The sequence below is a fragment of the Pleurodeles waltl genome, chromosome 5 (genome assembly GCF_031143425.1).
Source record: "Pleurodeles waltl isolate 20211129_DDA chromosome 5, aPleWal1.hap1.20221129, whole genome shotgun sequence".
Lineage (NCBI taxonomy): Eukaryota > Metazoa > Chordata > Amphibia > Caudata > Salamandridae > Pleurodeles > Pleurodeles waltl.
In genome coordinates this window covers 613,527,139-613,546,655 of record NC_090444.1, presented here as the reverse complement: position 1 = coordinate 613,546,655, position 19,517 = coordinate 613,527,139, and the positions used below count along the sequence as shown (strand labels likewise).

General features: G+C 44.9%; 1 protein-coding gene across 1 annotated transcript in view; it reads right to left on the bottom strand.

Annotated features, from left to right (window-relative positions):
• The window catches only part of AKT3 (AKT serine/threonine kinase 3), a 734,901-nt gene that overhangs the window by 297,252 nt on the left and 418,132 nt on the right, over positions 1-19,517 (bottom strand). The window contains exons 6-7 of the mRNA XM_069234462.1: positions 9,597-9,728; positions 1,382-1,447 (exon numbers count right to left, since the gene is read on the bottom strand). Of these exons, the coding sequence (XP_069090563.1) occupies positions 1,382-1,447; positions 9,597-9,728 (198 nt within the window). The remainder of the gene's footprint in view (positions 1-1,381; positions 1,448-9,596; positions 9,729-19,517) is intronic.

Genomic DNA, 19,517 nt, shown 5'->3' with positions numbered 1-19,517 from the left:
GTGTGAACTGTGTGATTGTAAAATGTGGTTATAACATAATATATTCTAAAACAAATCTAGAAGTAATACCGGCAGGAAGCATCTGAGCTGGCAGCTTTTAGGTCGAGCCCGCAAGTGCTTCGACCTGTTGTAAGTATGGTGGGTTTTTGACCCCCCCCCCCCCCCCTGGTCACACCGATCACTTTCATTAGTTTGTGGGTTTGCCTTTCAAAAATCCCTTGAGGGCATTGATAAATGCTTTACATTTGTCATGCCTTGGGGCGGTTTTGTTATCACTTTGCTGACTGACCCTGTTACATGGATTATCGCATGCTTGCCCATACGTTTTATGTGAGCTACTTTTTATACTCATGGCGGCTATGGCACTTTGAATCAGCTTGCACTGCCATCCCCATCTCCTCCCTCCCATTCCCTCAGTTATTTAACTTCGGTCACAAGTCACTGCTTGAGAGGAAGTTAATTGAATGACATCTTTAAATGCCAACATTACCTTACCATTGTATTCAATCCAGCAACAAATACGTTTCAAAGACTTTATTAGAAAGGCCTTGATGATATTATATTGCCTGAAGTGTAAGTGTGTTCATATTTGCATTATAAGTTTTTTTTTTTTTTTTACTGTTACATTTGAAGGCATGGTTGACCAATGTATGTGGCAAGAAAAGTCCAGTTATGAATTTACAACACCAATAACTCTAACTCAACAAATGCAAGACCCATTGCATTGCAAATGCTTGTTTCTGTTTGCTGCATCTATTTCCCCTGGTCTGCTGCTCTATATTATATTTTCAGGGGCACTATGTTGTATTTGAGGACTTTCATGGACATCGCAAGAGTGGGAAGAGTTTATGATTTAATTCCATGTAGGCAACAGGGGGCTTTTTCAAGTTTGTTGACTCATCCTATGATGTACACACTAGGCAAAAAAGCAAGGAAGAGATAACAGCAATTGATTTTCTTCCATGGTGATACAACGTTTCAGCAGAAAAACGATACTTAATATACGATGCAACCAAAAGGGAATGGTCACAGGACTCTGTTCAAACGTTGTGGCGAGGATTCAGATATCTCTTTGGAGAAGCAATACATTTTAGAGCCATGTCACCTCCTGTGACTTGTAGCACATGATGCCATGTGGCGTCAAAGGAAGTAAAACAGCGGTGCACTCCGTAGCCCAAAACACTTGTTAAATACCACTGTGCTTAAAAACCCAGGGTTTAGGATTTTACAGAAAACATTAGCTCGTCATCCCTTTTAACCATTTGAAACCGGTCATCCTGGTCATTCCATCAATGTGCTATCTAAGCTACAAGCATGTCTACTGTCCTGTCACACAACTCCTTTGAAAAACAATGAAAATCAATTACATTTAAGCACTTACTGTTAAAAAGGGATGTCTGGTGTTTTTCAGCACTCTGCTTTCCGTAAGTGTGTGTGCCACTTCATCCTGTGGAATATAAGAGCACATTATTAACGATAATCAAATATTCGAGTTACAATGGAATCATTAATGCAGACGAAGAGGGAAAAGGGGTATTAAACCACTCAGAGGAGGTAAACCAGTACAACCTGAAAGAGAACACTTTATATTCATGCTTTTTTGAACTGTAGGATTTGATCAGACTTTTGCGATTGGAAAATATTAAAAATATGGTAGTGTACATTAATTGTTGACTAGTGAGCCATCACTTCCCTCAATATTCTTTTGATAGCTCTCTACACTTTTCATTTCAGTTAGGCTCTGGCCAGAAACAAAGTGAGGGATTCCTATCCTTGTAAGTGCTACACCAACCTGGATAATAAGCTCAGTGCGTGGGGTGACTAAGGGAGGAGTGGACACCAAGCACTACAAGAAGCTCAGATGTGACTATTGAGAGGACATGTTTAAGTGTCAAATGAATGTTTGTTCAACAAAGTCCCCTTCTAGCTACATCCAGGAATGCATTTCACAAGTTTTCACCAGAGACCTTTGCTGAACATAGGTGGTTCCAGATAGATGAAACAGTGAATCACTAGGCTGCCGGAATAATCATCTCTGCATTGCCAAGGTTTGTGACGCTGGGCACGTATCCCTCCCAAAACCCCGCCCCAAATGCATGTTGTTCACCTCAGTTGCCATCCCTGTTTCTAGACCTCCTTACCCTTTGGCGAAGGCAGCTGTACGGACTTGGCTTTTCCGACCTTTGTGTTTCACAGTAGATGTCCATGGGGCATGGAATGTGCTCTTTGACCCAAGATGCGTTTCTCTGTGACCGACGTGTGAGCACAATCATGGTGGCATCTTGAAGGTGGCAGAGGGTTTTGAGGTGGGGGGATTGAGGGGTGTTTGTGAAGGGTGAGATGATCTGGTCATCAAAGGCACAGATGCCAAGGCAATTGGAGGAAACAAACTGTAACTTACGATAGTGCAATGAACTGAAGCAAGTCATAGGGCACTATGCTTCCTAAACCAAAAAACCATAACAAAGAGAGCAGAAATATTTATATCACTAGATAATTAAGTGGCAAACTGTTGGGATGGAAAAGTCCTCTGGGTGGTAAGAATAAAACTGTACCTCTGCCCTGAGTACCAACCTGTACTGACTTCTGGATCCCTAATGCTGATTTTTGCTGTCACAGCCAAATACGGATCATGCTTGTGCGCCATGATGTAGGCCTGTATCACGGACTGCGGTCTTCTTGAACTGGGAGTGATGCCGAAAGTGCCACCCTTATAGTAATGGAAGGTTACTGCCTTCACCAGGTGTTAAGCAGCATGGCACCGTGGTGGCATCATATTATCTTGTGATCAGTAGGAGTGAACAGGTCCTTTTTAACCTGTGTCACTGGAGTGTGACCTAAGGGCTCACTTAGTTTTTGAAGATCCGCTGCTGTGTGCTTACCTCACCTATGAAGCAGGTGTGAGGTGCTGCCCAGTTCAGGAGTGGTGACTCTATACTGGTTGGAAGTGGGTCTGGGAAAGGTACATGTTAGAAATGTGGTTTTTGGTGGGCGCGGGTAAGCAGCTAAGCCAGGCAGATCTCCCGACTCAAGTTAGGGTAAGGGTGCTACAGACCCAAGATAACCTCTGCTCAACCCCCCTGGTAGCTTGGCAAGAGCAGCCAGGCTTATCCCAGAGGCCATGTGTAAAGCGTTTACACAACATTCACACTCACAAAAATACACCACAAGAGAGACTCCACACAAATCCAATAGCCGCTTTGAGTCAGATGGGCCTCTCACTCATGGCCCAAGGTGCAGTTGCTGTGGCAGCTTTCTTCATTCCCCCTTACTCTGCCGAGTCGGACACACACAGAGACGTCTCAGCGACACGCGACTCCGGCAGCTAGGAAGAGAACAGGAAGGTGCCCCCAGGGATGACCCTAGCACAGCAGGGGCACTGACCCTAGCACAGTGGGGGCACCAATACTGTGAAGGGTGGCTGCCCCCGAATGGGTGGTGCAGCTGCCAACAAGGCAGCGTCGGTCTGTTCATTCAGACGTCTGACTGGTCCGCATCTCCAGGACCCTTCCAGGGCCAAGTTGGTGCCAGTCGCATTGAAGACCTCTTCTGGTGTCGGGTAGTTGACCGTCGTGGTCCCCATCGGCCGGGGGAAGAGGGGCATCCTAGGATTTTAAGCAGAGAAGTGATTCCTACAGGCTGCAGGTAACCAGGAAGACAGCACCCCCAACACTGACATTAGAGAGGGCCTTCCTGCTCAGCCCAGATTGAGAAGGACTGCTCAGCCCACACAACCCCCACCTGGCAAAAGCGCTCATCACGAACTGAGGGCCACAAAATGGAGAATTAGGAAGCGCTCTTCCAGTGCTAAGTTGAGGGCCACAGTCCCAATCAGAAACCCACTGTAGAGATTGGGTCTTCAGGACCCCAGGCTCCTCACAGCAAACAGGGGTGGGAGGGAGCTTGCTAATCTGCCTCTTGAGAACAACTGGGGGGGTGCACATGGTAGGTGAGCAGCCAGCAGGTCAGCACACAGGATTTCTTTGTAGAGAGGCACTCCTTCCCTCAGCCCAACAGGCTAGTAGTCACAATGGCAGCTCTTTCTGGCAGCACATCAGTCTCTGGCCATGTACAGCATGTAGAGCCTGCAGCGTATGGTTACAAATCCCAAGTAGTGTCTAAAAACATGGGGTACAACCCCGGGGGCACTTCAAAAGAACTTTAGAAGTGCACAACACTCCCTTTCCTGGCTCCAGACATCAGTAGTGAGTAAACAAGCCCTTTGTGTGAAGGCAGGATACAGCCTATACCTCGCCTCCCTCTCTCCCAGGCCAAGAAAATCACTCAATATACAGACGCAATTCTGTTACACCTCCACCCTCCGTGTGTGAGGGCTGTCTGGAAGATATGCACAAAGCCCAGGTGTCACTCTACCCTAGATTTGGATTGGAGTCAAGCTGCAAAGCACATGAGTCGTAAGCACAGTGAAATGCCCACTTTCTATGAGGCATGTCCACAGTAGTAACAAAAAGTTCACCTACACCAATAAGGATTTTTCACTACCATTTCAAACATGGCCATGGTACTCCTCACAGATCAGAAATTACCACATAAGTACCTTTAAAGAAATTCCCAATGCTAGCCTATGAAGGGAGCAGCACTCACAGTGGTGAAAAAAGAAATAGGCTGTTTGTCACCACTAGGACATGTAATACAAACATATATGTCCTACCTTTTACATACACAGCACCCTGCTCATAAGGCTACCTAGGGCCTACCTTAGGGGGGACTTAGGTATAGTAAAAAGGCAGTTCAGGCCTTGTCAAGTAATTTGACTGGCTAAGTCGATGTGGCAGTAAACTCCGCACGCAGGCACTGCAGTGGCAGGCCTGAGACAAGTTTCAAAGACTACTTCTGTCTGTGGTGCAATCAGCGCTGCAAGCCCATTAGTAGCATTTAGTTTACAAGCCCTGGGCATAAGGCATACCACTTCACAAGGAACGTACAGTAAATAAAATAAGCCAAACATGTGTAAGCCAACTATCCCAAGTTTTAGGGGAGAGAGTATGCCCTTTAGCACTGTTTAGGTAAAGTGCCCAGAGTCCCAAAGCCAACAAAAAGAGGTTCAGAAAAATAAGAGGAGAAAGGCAAAAGGTTTGGGGATAACCCCGCAGTAAGGGCCATTTCCAACAATACATACAGGGTTAGAGCAGTACTGTGCACTGCATGCATGGTGATTGTAACTGGGTATATATATAACTGCCAGGAATACAGTACATGTCACATGTAGTGCATGCAAGGTGGGTGCATGCACTGGGTGTATGAGTACCTGCAAGGAGTACAGTACATGAAAGGTGTAGTGTTGTACAGTGTGTTCATGGGGAATGTGTGCACTGGCTGTATCTGTGCCTGAAAATGGCGAAATGCAGAAAGACTATAGCACTGAGCAGTGCACGCAGAGTAAATTTGTGTGCTGAATGTATGTGTGCCTGGGGTGGCACAACACATGGAGGTAACAGTGCTGGATAATGTGTGTGCTATGTACATACACTGAGTGCAAGTGTGCCTGTAATAGTACATTAGATGGAGGAAACTGGGTTCCATTTTGGAAAGCCTAGGACTGCCTGGTGAAGACATGGGGGGAGAGGAATTCCCCCAGACAGATTTGTGTATTGCTACATAATTGTGAACTGGGTGGGAGATGCTGGAGAAGGAAACAAGGCTCATCTGTACCCTTCAAAGGGTGCTCTTTGATTTAGTATGAGATCACAAGGAAGGGTTCTGTACACGTCTCAGGAAGGAGATGGGGCTGTTAACGGAACAAATCATAAAGAGTAGGGCTGGGAGCCAGAGATTAACCTTTTGATGCACGTAACACTTCTTCGAAGCAGTCTCTTGAATCAAGAGGTATATGGTGACACCTTATATCTGCACTGCCCATAAGCACCACTCCATTGAGATGGATTAGTCCAGTGAGTGAGAACAGTATGTATTGGTAGAAGAAAGTAGTGCATTGCTTGTAAAAACTGAAGAGAAAGAAAGGAAGAGAACCAGAACCACATGCGTCCGGGGAGGAGGGTGGGTGCATATGAATTTACTGCACAACACACTACGAACAGATTATTACAGGATAACATTTTCTGTTCATATCCAGTGTTGCTGTAGATAAACATGCTCTGCGCCCAGCTAGGAAAGTAGTCTATTTAAGCATTAGTTAGATTGTTGATGCAAGAAAATGCCTGAAAATGGGTCCTTAGGACCGTCTAGCCTACCAGGAACACCCACTCAGTAGTTGATAAATGTGTGTGGTGTTTACAAAGTAGCTGCTTTACAAACATCAACTATTGGATTTTTTTCAAGTAAAGCCACGGAAGAAGCCTTTTCTTCAGTGTGTGTGTTTGGAGGGGGGGAATGTAAAGGAAGATCTCACTTGGCTTTAAGATAGCAGGTCTGAATACACCTGATTATCCATCTAGCAATTCCTGCTTTTGAAATAAGATTACATTTTTGGGGTTGTTAAAAGCCACTAACAGCTGGTCTGCCTTACTAAAGGACCTGGTCATATCAATGTAGCACAGGAAAGCCTTTTTGACATCTGAAGTGTAGAGGGCTCTCTCTGCCACTGACTGGTTGTAGAAAGAAGACCAGGTGCTCAATAATCTGGTTGAGATGAAAAGGAGAAATAATCTTGGGAGGAAAGTTTTGATTGATCTGTAATACTACTATATTGTCACAGACCTCAATGTATGGTACTGGTAATGTGAGTGCTGCAGCTCACTGATGCGCCTGAATGAGGTTTTATAAACTAAGAATGCAAACTTTTATCAGAGAAACTTCCGGCGGTAGGAATGCATTGGTTCAAAAGAGGAACCCATGAGTCTGGTGAGGACTATGCTCAAGCTCCATTGAGGGGCTGGTGGCACCCTTGGAGAATGGCTCAAGGCCCTCCATGAAACATTAATGCCTTGATAAAAAATATGCTGAGCAAGTGTTGACTGTTTTGCATGTAGGAGCTAAGGCAACTAAACGAAGTCTAATAGAAGTGTATGCTAACCCTGAGTGTTGAAGATGAAGGACGTAGCATATGATGTCCTGAACCTCAGAGTTCAATGGATTAATATGCTTTGCATACATTAACAGAGAAGCCTCTTCCGTTTTGTTGCATAGCAATTGCAATAGCAGGTCTGTATGCTTCCTTGAGGATGTCTGTGCACTCTTGTGGGAGGAGTAGGTAGCCGAACTCTAGGATCATAGACGGCTGATCAGTAGGTTTTGGTGTTTGGGATCTGGATGTCTGATCTGTCCCTGTTTTTTATGAGAAGTTTGGTCCCGTTGTGGAGCTTTTTGTGGAAACTGTTGGACATTTTGAGTACAGTGGAGTACCAAGGCTGTCTAGCCCAGGTGAGTGTCTGGGACATTTGCTGCATCTTCTGCACCACTAGTAGAAGGAGCAGAAGAGAAGGAAAAGCATAAGCAAATATCCCTGACCAGCTCATCCATTGTGCATTGCCCAGGGTGTGTGGACAAAGGCAAAGTCTGGGCATTTTTTACATTTTCTAGGGTGGGGAACAAGTTTATATGTGGAGGTCAGCATTTGAAGTAGCTGGGGACTGAGTTCCCATTTATGGGCTTCTTGGTGTGACCTGCTGAGTATGTCTTCTAGGTCACTGTCCAACCCTGGAAGTACTCTGCTATCAAATGGATGCTGTGATGAAGGGCCCAAATCCAGATTGTTTGAGCTAGAAGGGAAGACCGAAACAGTGGGTACTGCCTTGCTTCCGTAGGTAGTGCAATAATGTCATGTTTTCCAGTCGGATTAGTATTTCCTTATCTTGTATTTGAGAAAGGAAGTCTTTGCGGGCTAGCTGGATTGCCAAGAGTTTGAGATTGTTGATGTAGTTGCCCTGCCATTAAGGGGTCCATAACGCATGCACTGCTGTGAAACTGAAAAGTGCCCCCCCTCCCAAATCCCCAACCCATTTTTGCTTGTGATGCATCATGGTAATGGTGACCTGCGGTAAAGGGTCTTTAAAAGAACATCCCTGTGACAGGTTGTTGCTGTTCCACCACTGCTAACAGTGATGAACATTGGCCTTTACCAACACTAGATCCTCTATCTGACCCTTTGCTTGGGACCACTGTGCTGCAAAGCATTGCTAAAGCAGACACAGGTACAGCCTGGCATAGGGCACTACAGCGATATAGGAGGCCACGAAGGCAAGAAGTTGCAAAATTGGTCTGACTAGTACATGACAATTATGTTGAAAATGAGGAACAAGCTGTTGGAAAGCCATGACTCTTTGTTGACTGATGTAGGCTTTGCTTAATAATGAATTGAGAGCTCACCCTAGAAAGGGTTGCATCGGCAGGGGGACAAGATGTGACTTGGTGATGTCGTTGGGAAAGCCCAAGGCATGTAGCAGAGATCGCAGTTTGCATATGGATGGAGCATTGTCGTTTACTTGAGCTCTTGATCAGTCAATCATCCAAATGGGGAAAAACGTGAATGCCGCTCTTCTTAAATGAGCTGCAACCACCACTATGCATTTAAGAAAGGCTCTTTGAGAGGTGGTTACATTGAACAGTCCGACTTTGAATTGGTAATGCTGTCCACAAACCACAAAGTGTAGATAAAGTCAGTTGGCTGGGTGGGTGGGTGTGTAAATATGCACCCTTCCGGGCCAAAGTCACCAAAAAAGTCTCCTTTCTGCAGCAAAGGTATGACCTCTTGAAGAGTTACCATGTGAAAGTTTCCCAAAACTATGTACTGGCTGAGAGGTGTGAGCTCAAGAATTTCTCTGAGGGACCAATAAGAAAGTAAAGGGAGCAATCCCACTTCCTTTTGTTGTGAGGGGGCAGTTTTGATGGCCCCTTTTTGTAGGAGGGCTTGTACTTCTTCCTTTAGAAAGTGCACGTGGTCCTCACTGAAGTGTTATGTTGTGGGGGTATGAATGAAAATCTAGACAGGAACAGCGTTGAACTATGGCTAAAACCTATTGTCTGAGATGATTTCTAGCAATTTTGGCAGGAAATCTTTGATTCTTCCCTTAACAGGAGTTACGTGGTTGGGTGTCATTTATTGGAAGTCAATGTTTTGTAGTGATGGAGCTTCTTTGCTACAACCCCTATAGCTCTTCCTCTGTTGTGGTTAGCCCAATGCTCCCTTTTGTATAACCTATAGAGGTGTAAGGCTGAAAGGGTTGCTGCTGTTGCCTCTGCACTTAAACCTGCACAATATTGCTGCCTGAGAAAAGATCCCCTCTGAGTGGTTTGGAGTGCCCCGTGGCCTTAGTCATATCGGTATACTTTTGAAGTTTTCATAACATTTGGTGATAAACTGTGATTCACATATTTTTATTGGAAAAACATGGAAATACAAAAAAACATATGTGTTTTCAAACTCGAAACCATTTCTTCCTGGACGAGGTGACCTTTAGACTAAGCTATGAATTAAAAATCCTGAATGTCGTGGCTATCTTACTGTCAAAGATCTAAACCGAGCTAATTCTGGGATCGCTGTTCAAATGTGCACCCTATCTCAAACATTAATGCTGTGGTAGAGAAATACAGGGGTGTTTCTATTTAACATAACATGACAGGAAACTATTCTTAAATAGGTCAACAGTGGACATTAAGCATAAAAAATAAGAAGTTACCTTTGCAATAATAACTTCCTTCTTCAAAATCTTCATTGCATAATATTTTCCACTGGCTTTTTCTCGCACCAAAATTACTTTACCAAAAGTGCCTTTTCCCAGTAGTTTTAAGTAGTCAAAGTCATTCATTGTCTAAACAAATAACAAACATATCAGGCATTAGATTCATTTGGCAAATGCAAGCATTTTTTAGAAACAGACACAAATTGGGATATCAAAAACAACTCTTCTTTAAGATTAACATGCATAAAAAGGAAACCCGGTTTCAACTCTACTATACATATTTTCAAAGCTGCTATTTAAATTTTGTATCAGCTGAATAATAAAACCTTTATTTATGTCAACTATTGCTTTCTAAATTTGACAAAATAATTAAGTAAATATTAAAGGACAAGTTACTTACCTGCGGTAACGCCTTATCTGGTAAAGATAATTTCGAATTTCAGATTTCTTACCTTAGAATTTCCCCCTGGCGTCAGTCTGGATCCAGAGATTTTTCTTGAGCAGTACCCCTATGTGCTGTTAGGTGGTGTCAATCAGCTCCACGTCCGTAGTCCGCGCAGGATATGACATTGTGGGTCTTATATACATGGCGCGTTTACATCACTTTCTTTTCATGACTTTGTAGAGCCATAAAGAAACTGACTACTGGTACATCAAAACTAAGGCCCTAAAAGGGGAGACCCTGACCCTAGTAATCAGTTCGCAGAGCGGGGAGGATGGGTGGGCTGGTAGGTAATCTTCAACTTGATATTGTCTGTACTAGATAAGGCATTACCGAAGGTAAATAACTCGTCCATATGATTGAGACATCTACTTGCAGGTTCCTTACACCTTAGAACAGATAGTCAAGCAATACGATCCCCGGAGGCGGGTCTGCAAACTAAGATCATACTAGGAAGTTCTGCAGGACCCAACTGTAGGCCCTACCTGTCCAGGCAGTAGCATTTGGTAAATGTGGGCAGAGAAGCCCACATTGCCGCCTGACAGATGTAAAGGACTGGAATAGCATGTGCTAACGCTGTGATAGCAGCTATAGCTCTGGAAGAATGAGCACGCAAACCTCAAGGTGGTTGCTTCTTTGCCAGTGCATAGTAGATTTGAATGCAGAGTACGACGCAACAGGAGATCGTTCACTTCTGCACTGCCTGAGGTTTCTTCTAACCCACATAACCGACAAAGAGTTGATCATCCACCAGGAACTCTATTGTGTGATCTAGGTAGAACGCCAACACTCTTTCTGGGTCACGGCAGAGGAGTCTCTCCTCTAGCTTAGAAGGATGTAGGGGTGCGTAAAATGTAGGCAGGGTTTATTTTTTCTTTGGGTTACATGAAAGGGCGTGGTCACTTTTAGCAAAAAGGAAGTCCTAGTGCGAAGTACCACTTTGCCAGAATAGTTGGAAAGGTACAGTGGCCTAAATGACAATTCCTGCAGCTCTCTCACTATGCGGGTAGGTGTAATAGCCACAAGTAAGTCTGTCTTTAATGTTAGAGGCCTCAGAGGACAATCGTGGAGAGGCTCAAAAGGAGCGCACATTAGGAATGTCAGAACCAAATTTGAACCCCATTGGGGCATAATGAATGGGGATGGAAGTAACATATGAGTAAGACCCTTGTGGAACCTATAAACAATAGTAGACTTAAACAAGGAAGTTTGATCAGGCAACCTCAAAAACGTAGAGATAGCAAATAAATAACCTTTTAGAGGCCACACCCTGCTTGTTGGAGTGCCACATGGCAGTGGTGTTGTCCGTAAACACCTGCACTACCTTTCCTTTGATAGAGGGAAGAAATGCTTTCAATGCTAGCCTGATCACCTGGAGCTTCAACAGGTTGATGTGTAACTGGACTCAGCTGGAGACCAGATGCCTCTGATCTCTGCCTCACCCGGATGGCCGCCCCAGCCCAGGAGTGACGCATCTGTCACCACTATCAGCTCTGGTTGAGGAAGGGAGAGGGATATGCCTAATCGGAGAGATTCCCCTGATGCTGCGCCCACTGGAACTTCAGGTCCCACTGCAGAGCATATGTCATCTGGCATGATTCACCAACAGGATGCAGAAGGCCATGAGGCAAAGAAGCCTCAGAGTCATTCTCACTGAAATCCAGGATAGAGGCTGAAACATCGGTATCATAGCCTGAAAATCCTGAACTCATCGTTTGGGAGGATAAGCCCGGAACTACACTGTGTCCAGTACGGCTCCGATGAAAGGGAGCATCTGAGAGGGAGTCAGGTGTGAACCCCAGCGAATGCAGGAGGTCCGCCAAAGTCTGGAGGTGAGAGGCGACAGCCAGGGTAAGCCAGTCTTCTACAGCCAGTTGTCGCTGTAGGGGAAGAGAAACCCCTGACTTGTGCAGATGAGCTGCAACCACCTCCATCACCTTAGTGAAGACCTGAGGGGCACTGGTAAGGCCAAAGGGGAACACTGTGAACTGAAAGTGCTCATGGCCTACCGTGAACCGCAAGTAAAGTCTGTGGTCAGGCAGGACAGGAATATGGAAATAAGCATCCTGCAAGTCCAACGCTACCATCCAGTCTCCTGGGTCCAGGGCAAATAAAACCTGAACCAGAGTGAGCATTCTGAACTTGTCCTTCTTGAGAAAGAGATTGAGGGACTAAAGGTCTAGGATAGGGCGGAGGACCCTTGTCCTTTTTGGGTACCAGAAAGTAGCGGGAAGAGCAACCACAACCTACTTCTGGCATGGGAACCCTCTCTTTGGCTCCCTTGGCCAAGAGAGTTGTAACTTCCTCCCAGAGAAGTGCCAAGTGATCCTCCATCATCCAATCATAGGATAGTGGCATGGATGGAGGGGTACTCTCTGTTTGACGTGATGGACTGCCAGCGGAGTAGGTGATGGCGGATCCTGCCTATTACTGGTCCCTGGTGGGGAAGAGTCAGATTAGGAAGGTTTGGAGGCAGCTGCAGAGGGGTGGTGCAGGGGACTTGCCACATCGCTGGCTCCCTGATTCCTGAGGTCCCATCCTCGGTCACGAAGAGACTGTACAGCATGTGTGGCACGGTGGCTGGACAGGAATGGATATAGTAGGGTGACCCTTCCGTACCCACGAAAGGAGAGAAAAGCAGACTGAGTGGGACGAGGGACTACTACAAAGCCTAAGGACCTGACTGTAGCACAAGAATTCTTGAAGCCCTCGAGCACAGAGTCTACGTTTTCTCCAAAGAGATGTGTGCCAACAAAGTGCATGTCCATAAGATTGGCTTGGACATCCCTTGAAAAGCCAGACATCCTCAACCAGGCACGGCGACTAAGGGCCACTGTTGATGCAACTGTCCTGCACAGTGAGGTGGTCATGTCCAGTCCACATCTGTTTGTAAACCTTGCTGTATCTCTCCCATCAGCCATTGCTTGGGGGAATACAGCCCAAGCCTCCTCCGGGACCTGTGGCAGCTCTTGTGCAACCGTAACCCACAGGGTGTGGGAATAACAGCCCAAAAGGCATGCAGTGTTAATGGATCGCAGTGCCAGGCTGCGGGAAGAAAACATCTTCTTTCCAAGTGTGTCCAGCCTCTTGGATTTCCTATCTGGGAATGCGAAAGGGAACGCACTCTGGGAAGTGGCCACTTTGATAACTAAGCTCTCAGTGGTGGGGTGTTGGGTAAAGAAACTTGGGTCACCTGGAGCAAGGAGAAGGCGGTGGGCAACTGTACTGTTCATAGAAGCATCTGTGCTGGGTTTGGACCAGGTACCCAGTAGGACATCTGTAAGGGCTTCATTGAAGGGGAGCAGGCAGGGTTTTGGAGGATAAAGCTCCAGGCTGAAGCACCTCAGTCAGGAGGTTAGTCCTGACTGTCACCGAAGCGAGCTCAAGGTCCAGGACCTCAGCTGCCCTCCGCACCAACAAAGAAAATAACACCCTCCTCCGTAGTCACAGTAGGAGGTGAAGGCATGCTAGTATCCGGGGAGGTGTTCATTCCACTAGCTTCACCCAAGTACGTACGCCAGTCCATAGGGTCTTGGAGCTCATATTTCAAATGGTCCAGTAACCCCTTACATTCCTCATCGTACCCTAATCTTTAAGAAACAGGCTCAGAATCCGACATAGGAGGCATAGTTCCTGTCAGCGCCAGAGTCGGAGTTGTACAACACCCACTCACCTCCGTGTCAGAGCCAGCAATGAGGATGGGGCCGGTACCACCCAGGGGCACAGGCGGCACCAGAGCGTTGGCATTAGGGAAGGTCAAGATGGTATGACTGACATCCCATATCCAAGCATGGATCCATGGGTGCCCCTAGGGGATGGGGCCCAGGCCACCAGCACAGAACCTAAAGGGGTCCCTCCTGACACTCCAGGGCCCGAAACCACTCCAACAGTGTCAGACTGGCTACAAATGAGGCACACAGCCTCATAAAACTCTTAACAGGGCAGAGGTCACTCTGGCTCCTGGAAATTCGGGGAGGTGTGGAGTTGGCCCAGACGCAGGCTCCACAGGCGGAGGCCTAAAATGACAGCACTTATGCTCCCTTGTGTCATTGTCTGATGGACGAGGTGAAGTTGAAGAGTGTTACGCTTTCTTTGACTTCTTTTTGTGCCTTGACTTACCTGATCGTCCCGAGGATTTGGAGTGAGACAATGACGATGGAGGCCGGTGTGGCTGCTCCCGGGACCTTCATTTCGACCGGGACCTCGCCTTGCGCGAAGTAGAGTGTCAGGCAGCCATCAGCTTCAGGGACGGCTCCCTCAAAGATTTCGAATGCATGGCTCCAAACACCAAAGGCAGAGAAGGTGCGGATCCATCACAGACATCACCCGATGACAGGATCCTCAGAGCTTGAACCTTGTCTTCCTAGATTACATCCTCGACGCATCAGGAGTTAGCAACCAAAAAAAAAAAACTTCGACAGGCTTGGAAAAAGGCCAGTCAAAAAAATGAGTGAGTGGTAGCTCTCTTCAAATCGGTACTTGCTTGCACAGAAAGAAAAGAACTAACGTCAGGGAGCTGGGGTTGCACCTATATAGGACCGGCAACATCATACCTGGCATGGACAATGCAAACGACAGACGCAGACCCAATCGGCATCACCCAACGGCACGCCGGGATAGTGATTGAGAAACATCTGCAGATCCAGACTGATGCCTGGGGGAAATTCTAAGGTAAGGAATCTGCAACTAGATGTCTCTGCCAGATAAACAATATTCATGTTGAAACGTGGGAGATATCAGTCCAACCATACAAACCAAGACTAATTCTCTTAAGGTGTTGTTAACATTCTTATCCAGTCAAAAAGAAATTCAGACATTTAACTGCAATTTCAGGGAGACAAGGGCAGTGGTGATAAATCTGATAAAATATCTACTTGCCACTGGACAAGTTGCTTAAGAAGTTTTCGTGTCCAGTAATAAATTAACTTGTCCATTTAGTGCCACGCAGTGAGGTGATAAACTATGGCAGTAGTCTCATTATATCGTAGCTTTCATAAAAGCTACTTTGAATATGTCAGGGCTTATTCTGGGTCGGGGTTTTCAATCTATCAATGCTATGATTATGCTGGACTCAGAGTACCACAGGGGCTGCATTATGTAAACAACTCATTGTCCCCGTTTGCCCCACAGCGCACCTTAACTACATTTTGACTGCTGTTTGAAGCAGCCACTCCATTTTTCACAGTGCAGGCGGCCTGCTTTAAGAATGGGGAGAGAGATTTGCCCTCCAGAAGGTGCAGTAATTGACTGCAATCTCCTGCAGGTGGATGTCTGGAGATCCATGTGATATCCATTACCTCCTTTCAAAGGGCACTTTGGGGGGGGTGGGGGAGGAGGCACACTAGGCGCCACCCTTTTTGTGGTGCCCAAGTCAGAAAGCCAGCTGATGGTCTCTGCACCAAAAATAAAGTGTGGGCACAAAGAAAATCTTTCCCTCATTTGCAGGGTCCACCTTCCACTGCAAATGAGGGAACAGCCCCTTAAAATCGTGCTGGTGCTATCTACATGTGTTCTGGCGTGATCTATATTACAAGAGGGGATGCATAAGCATTTCCACCTCTTTTGTGATACTAAAGTGCCCCATAGTTGCAGAATGTGGGCACACACTCCTTTAGTGCCCCGGTGCACCTTAGGTAATACAGCTCCTGGAGTTTATTAATGTCAAAACTAACTGCATACTTAGAGTTTGTGTTCATGAATGGGACTGATTTAGGACAGCGAAATAGGCTGCAGTCACTGAATGATCAGTCGCTTCTAATTTCCTAATGGAGAAAATACTAAGGTCATTTACTTTTCCTTGTCCACCACACAAAAATTACCTATACTTTCTATTTTTTTCTAAAGACTATTTTTTGCATTCAATTTTGGCACAAAATAAAACCATCATTGTCTCATCATTCAATGACCCATTGCTCAACTTTCTCAAATACCGCCCCATCTCACCCTCCTCTCAGCCAAATCATCATACTTGTGCCACTCCTAAGCAAGTTCAATTTGACCAACAGCCTCCTTCCCAGACTAATACTCAACACCATCCAGGGTAACTAAGGAAAATACTTAAGCCTGCTGCCTGCCTTATCCATTCTCTGTAACGTGAAGCTAATATATAAAGAAAGAAATCACGTGCACAAAACATTTATTTATGCATATTGGTATCTATACAGCACAAACGTAGTGAAAGGCAGCAGAATGATGTACAGGGCAAGTACCAAATCTGTGATCCAAAATAGTTTATAGAGAACAGTGAGAGGGTTATTTTAGTCAGTAAAGAACAAGGACTGGTGTTGAGATGTGATGTCTTTAAAGAGGTGAGTTGTCTGCAAGTCTCTGGCTTGGAGAACTGGGGTACATATCATGGATACAGGACACTGTTCTTATACCTGAATAGTTCTCAGTTTTGCCATCCAGACATGGTTTCAACTGCCAAAAAGCAATCTCTATCCCGTTCTACAGGCACCAAGAATTCTGGCTGACTATATCAGATATAATTTTTTTTAAATCAATGCAGCACGCCTATAACGAAGTAGTATTTTGTGCTGAAGTGGTTTGCTAAGGCTATAAGAGCAGTGGCGGGTGCCACTCAATGGGGGGGAGGGGTTAAAAAAGAGAAAAAAGAAAGAAATACTTACCTGTGGAGGAGACAAGTTTGTCTCCCCTCTGTCCTCTTCCTGGGTGCACACAGGCTCCTAGCCAATCACGACGCTGCTGTTACCAGCATGATAGCAGCGTCGCAATTGGACTGAGCGGCCTGCTTCACAGCTCAGAGTGGGAGTGCGAGCCTGGGCATGTTCTCCACTCGGTTGTGCAATACAGCCGGGTAGAGAACTTGCTAAGTGCGCATGTCTGTTTGGCCGGCCCAATACGGCCGGCCAAACAGACATGCACAATTTATAGTGCACATACCACTGCTCTGGCCCAGCCCACTCTGCTCCTTGTCCCAGTGGGAAAAAAGTGATAACTTAGCGCTATTATAATTTTATTTTTCCTTTCCCCACAATCCAGTGGGGCAACGCTCCTCCTCCTTGGCATATGGTTCTGGTGATCAATGCTTGACTGGACTTTAAGCATTTGCTGCAAAATATATTGCTTCCGTAAGTTAGAAATCAATTACATTACACCCAAGACTATACAATAGGGAGGAATATTTGGTGGAAACCAAATGGGTCGAAGGTACCAGAATACTGCTACCTTGGCCTTACAATGGAGTTTTTTTTAACTTGGAAAAGTGTGCTAACCACCAAAACACTTGCTGCAAAACAAAACAAGCATTTGCAATGCAAAGGGTCTTGCATTTGCTCGACTTAGAGCTATTAACATTGAAAAGTCCTAACAGGAATTTTATTTCCATATAAAATGAAAATGAAAATGAAAAGTAATACAGTTTTACATAAGCGAGCCGATTTAAAGTGCCACGCAATGAGCGTGAAGGAGCACACAAAATGAAAAAGAAGTTTGCTCGCAGTCAAATGTATTGGCAGATGTGCAGGAAGATCTCGCTGCGTAGGAAATAAAAACAAAAAGTAGTCCAGAAACCATGCTGAAAACATGGAGCCTCGTATGTTTTCATTAGTTGGCCGGTGCGCTTCAGGAGGGCTAAACACAGAAAAGGCATGACATATGCATGCCTTTCACAAATAAAATCAAGTGATTCTTAAAAGGCATACCCACGAACCAACGAAACTGATGGGTGTGCGGTGGGTGTGGTTAAAAGCCCACAGAGAGATTACAGCAGGCTAGAACTCTTGCATGCTCGAACCTAAAATACATGTGTGGTTTAAGAAAGTTCAATAAGGATTTTGATATTAGCTTACAAAACGAACAATTTTCAATTTTCAATGTGGAGAGGCTCCCCATTTGGTGACTGGCCCTACAAAGGGAACTTGATGCTAGTGAGGGCCTAAACTGAAAAGAGGCCCTTTCTGTAAAGACTAGCAAATACCAATCACTTCATTCAAAGAGAGAGAGCTATCATTATGCCTGATTAGAGTAAGGCTTTGCAAGGCCTGCTCAGTTGATGCCTGCTTATCTTGGGCCAAACGATATTGCTGCAATTGAGTGTTTTTAATATGTCTCTCATTGTTAAGTGTGCTATTAAACAACAAAAAAACAGCAACGAAAAAAAGAAGCGCTTGTATATTTTCAAACAAAAAACTCCTATTAGAATATCACAAGTCCAAACTCTATTGTACACAACAATTTGGTCTATACCATAGTTTAATACATATGAAATTTTGTTAGAACCATTTACCGGTGTTTCGCTTTACAGGTGCATGAGCTGGTCTGTCTAGGAAAGATGTCTTATGCAGATTTTGTGGGTCACACCTGCAGCTGACTGTATGCTATTTAAGTGTGTGTTGTTCAAGGAACGATTCAAAGATAAACATCCACCTTATCAATTTGCTTCATAGCTGGTTAATGTAAATGTGTCTATGCTTTTTTAAAGAAGATTTATTTAGACTGCTATGGTAAAAAGCAAATTATTCATACCTTGTTATAAAGTTCTAATGTTTTAAGTAAACTAAACAAAAGATATGTTAAAGACAATTAAACAGGTCATTTCAAGTACTCATTTTCCACATAACTAATGTAGAAAAGACTAAGACCGAGGGGAAGAAACTATGTTAGCGCACATGCTAGCATGAATGAACATGAAAAACAAGATCTTAGTGACCAGGCTGCCATTATTTGAATGATCATAACACGGCTCTTACTTGAAAGGATATCTGCTTTTCTACAGCTTGGGAGTTCAGGTTTTTCAATGAATTCACATCTTGATTCAGCTGCTCAAAACATCTGCAGGATAAGATCACTAATGACTGAACTGACTAAGGATGATCAGTGCCATTATCAGAGGATTGTCCAACTGACTTTGGGCTTACACTTTGACTCACTTTTCAACTTTCTTTTCTCGATTCCTTCACAATACGTTTCTACAACCCTACGAGCAGACTCATTATTTCTAGATGTCCTAGAACAGATATGGCCCAGCCTTGACACGTCCAATGATTTTCAGAGTGTGTTAGCCAACTGTGGCATAGTCCCCAGAAGATGGCTTATGCTTCTGGCACACATCCAACTCCTTTGCCTTAATTTGAATACTATATTCTAAAGACCTTCTAACCTCATTTAGTTGAATGAAGCAAATGGTCTTTTGCAAGGATTTACTTACCTTACTGGTATGAAACTCACTATGTTATGGCTTCAAGAGATTTTACCACAATCTTTCCATCAAGTTCCACCTCAAAACATGTAAAGTACTTTGGAAGATGGCTGTCTACAAATATTTGTTAGAAGAGGTTAACACAGTAGAGCAGGGTGAGAGATTGCATAGGTTTCCACATACAGCTGTAAAGGAGTATGCAATTGATGCTGGTGGATTTGTGAATTGTGAGCCACATAGAAAAAAGGAGCTACCAATAAAAATAGTGTGGCTCATGTGCTAACGAAAGAATCTATAGAAGAGTAAAGAAGTCTAC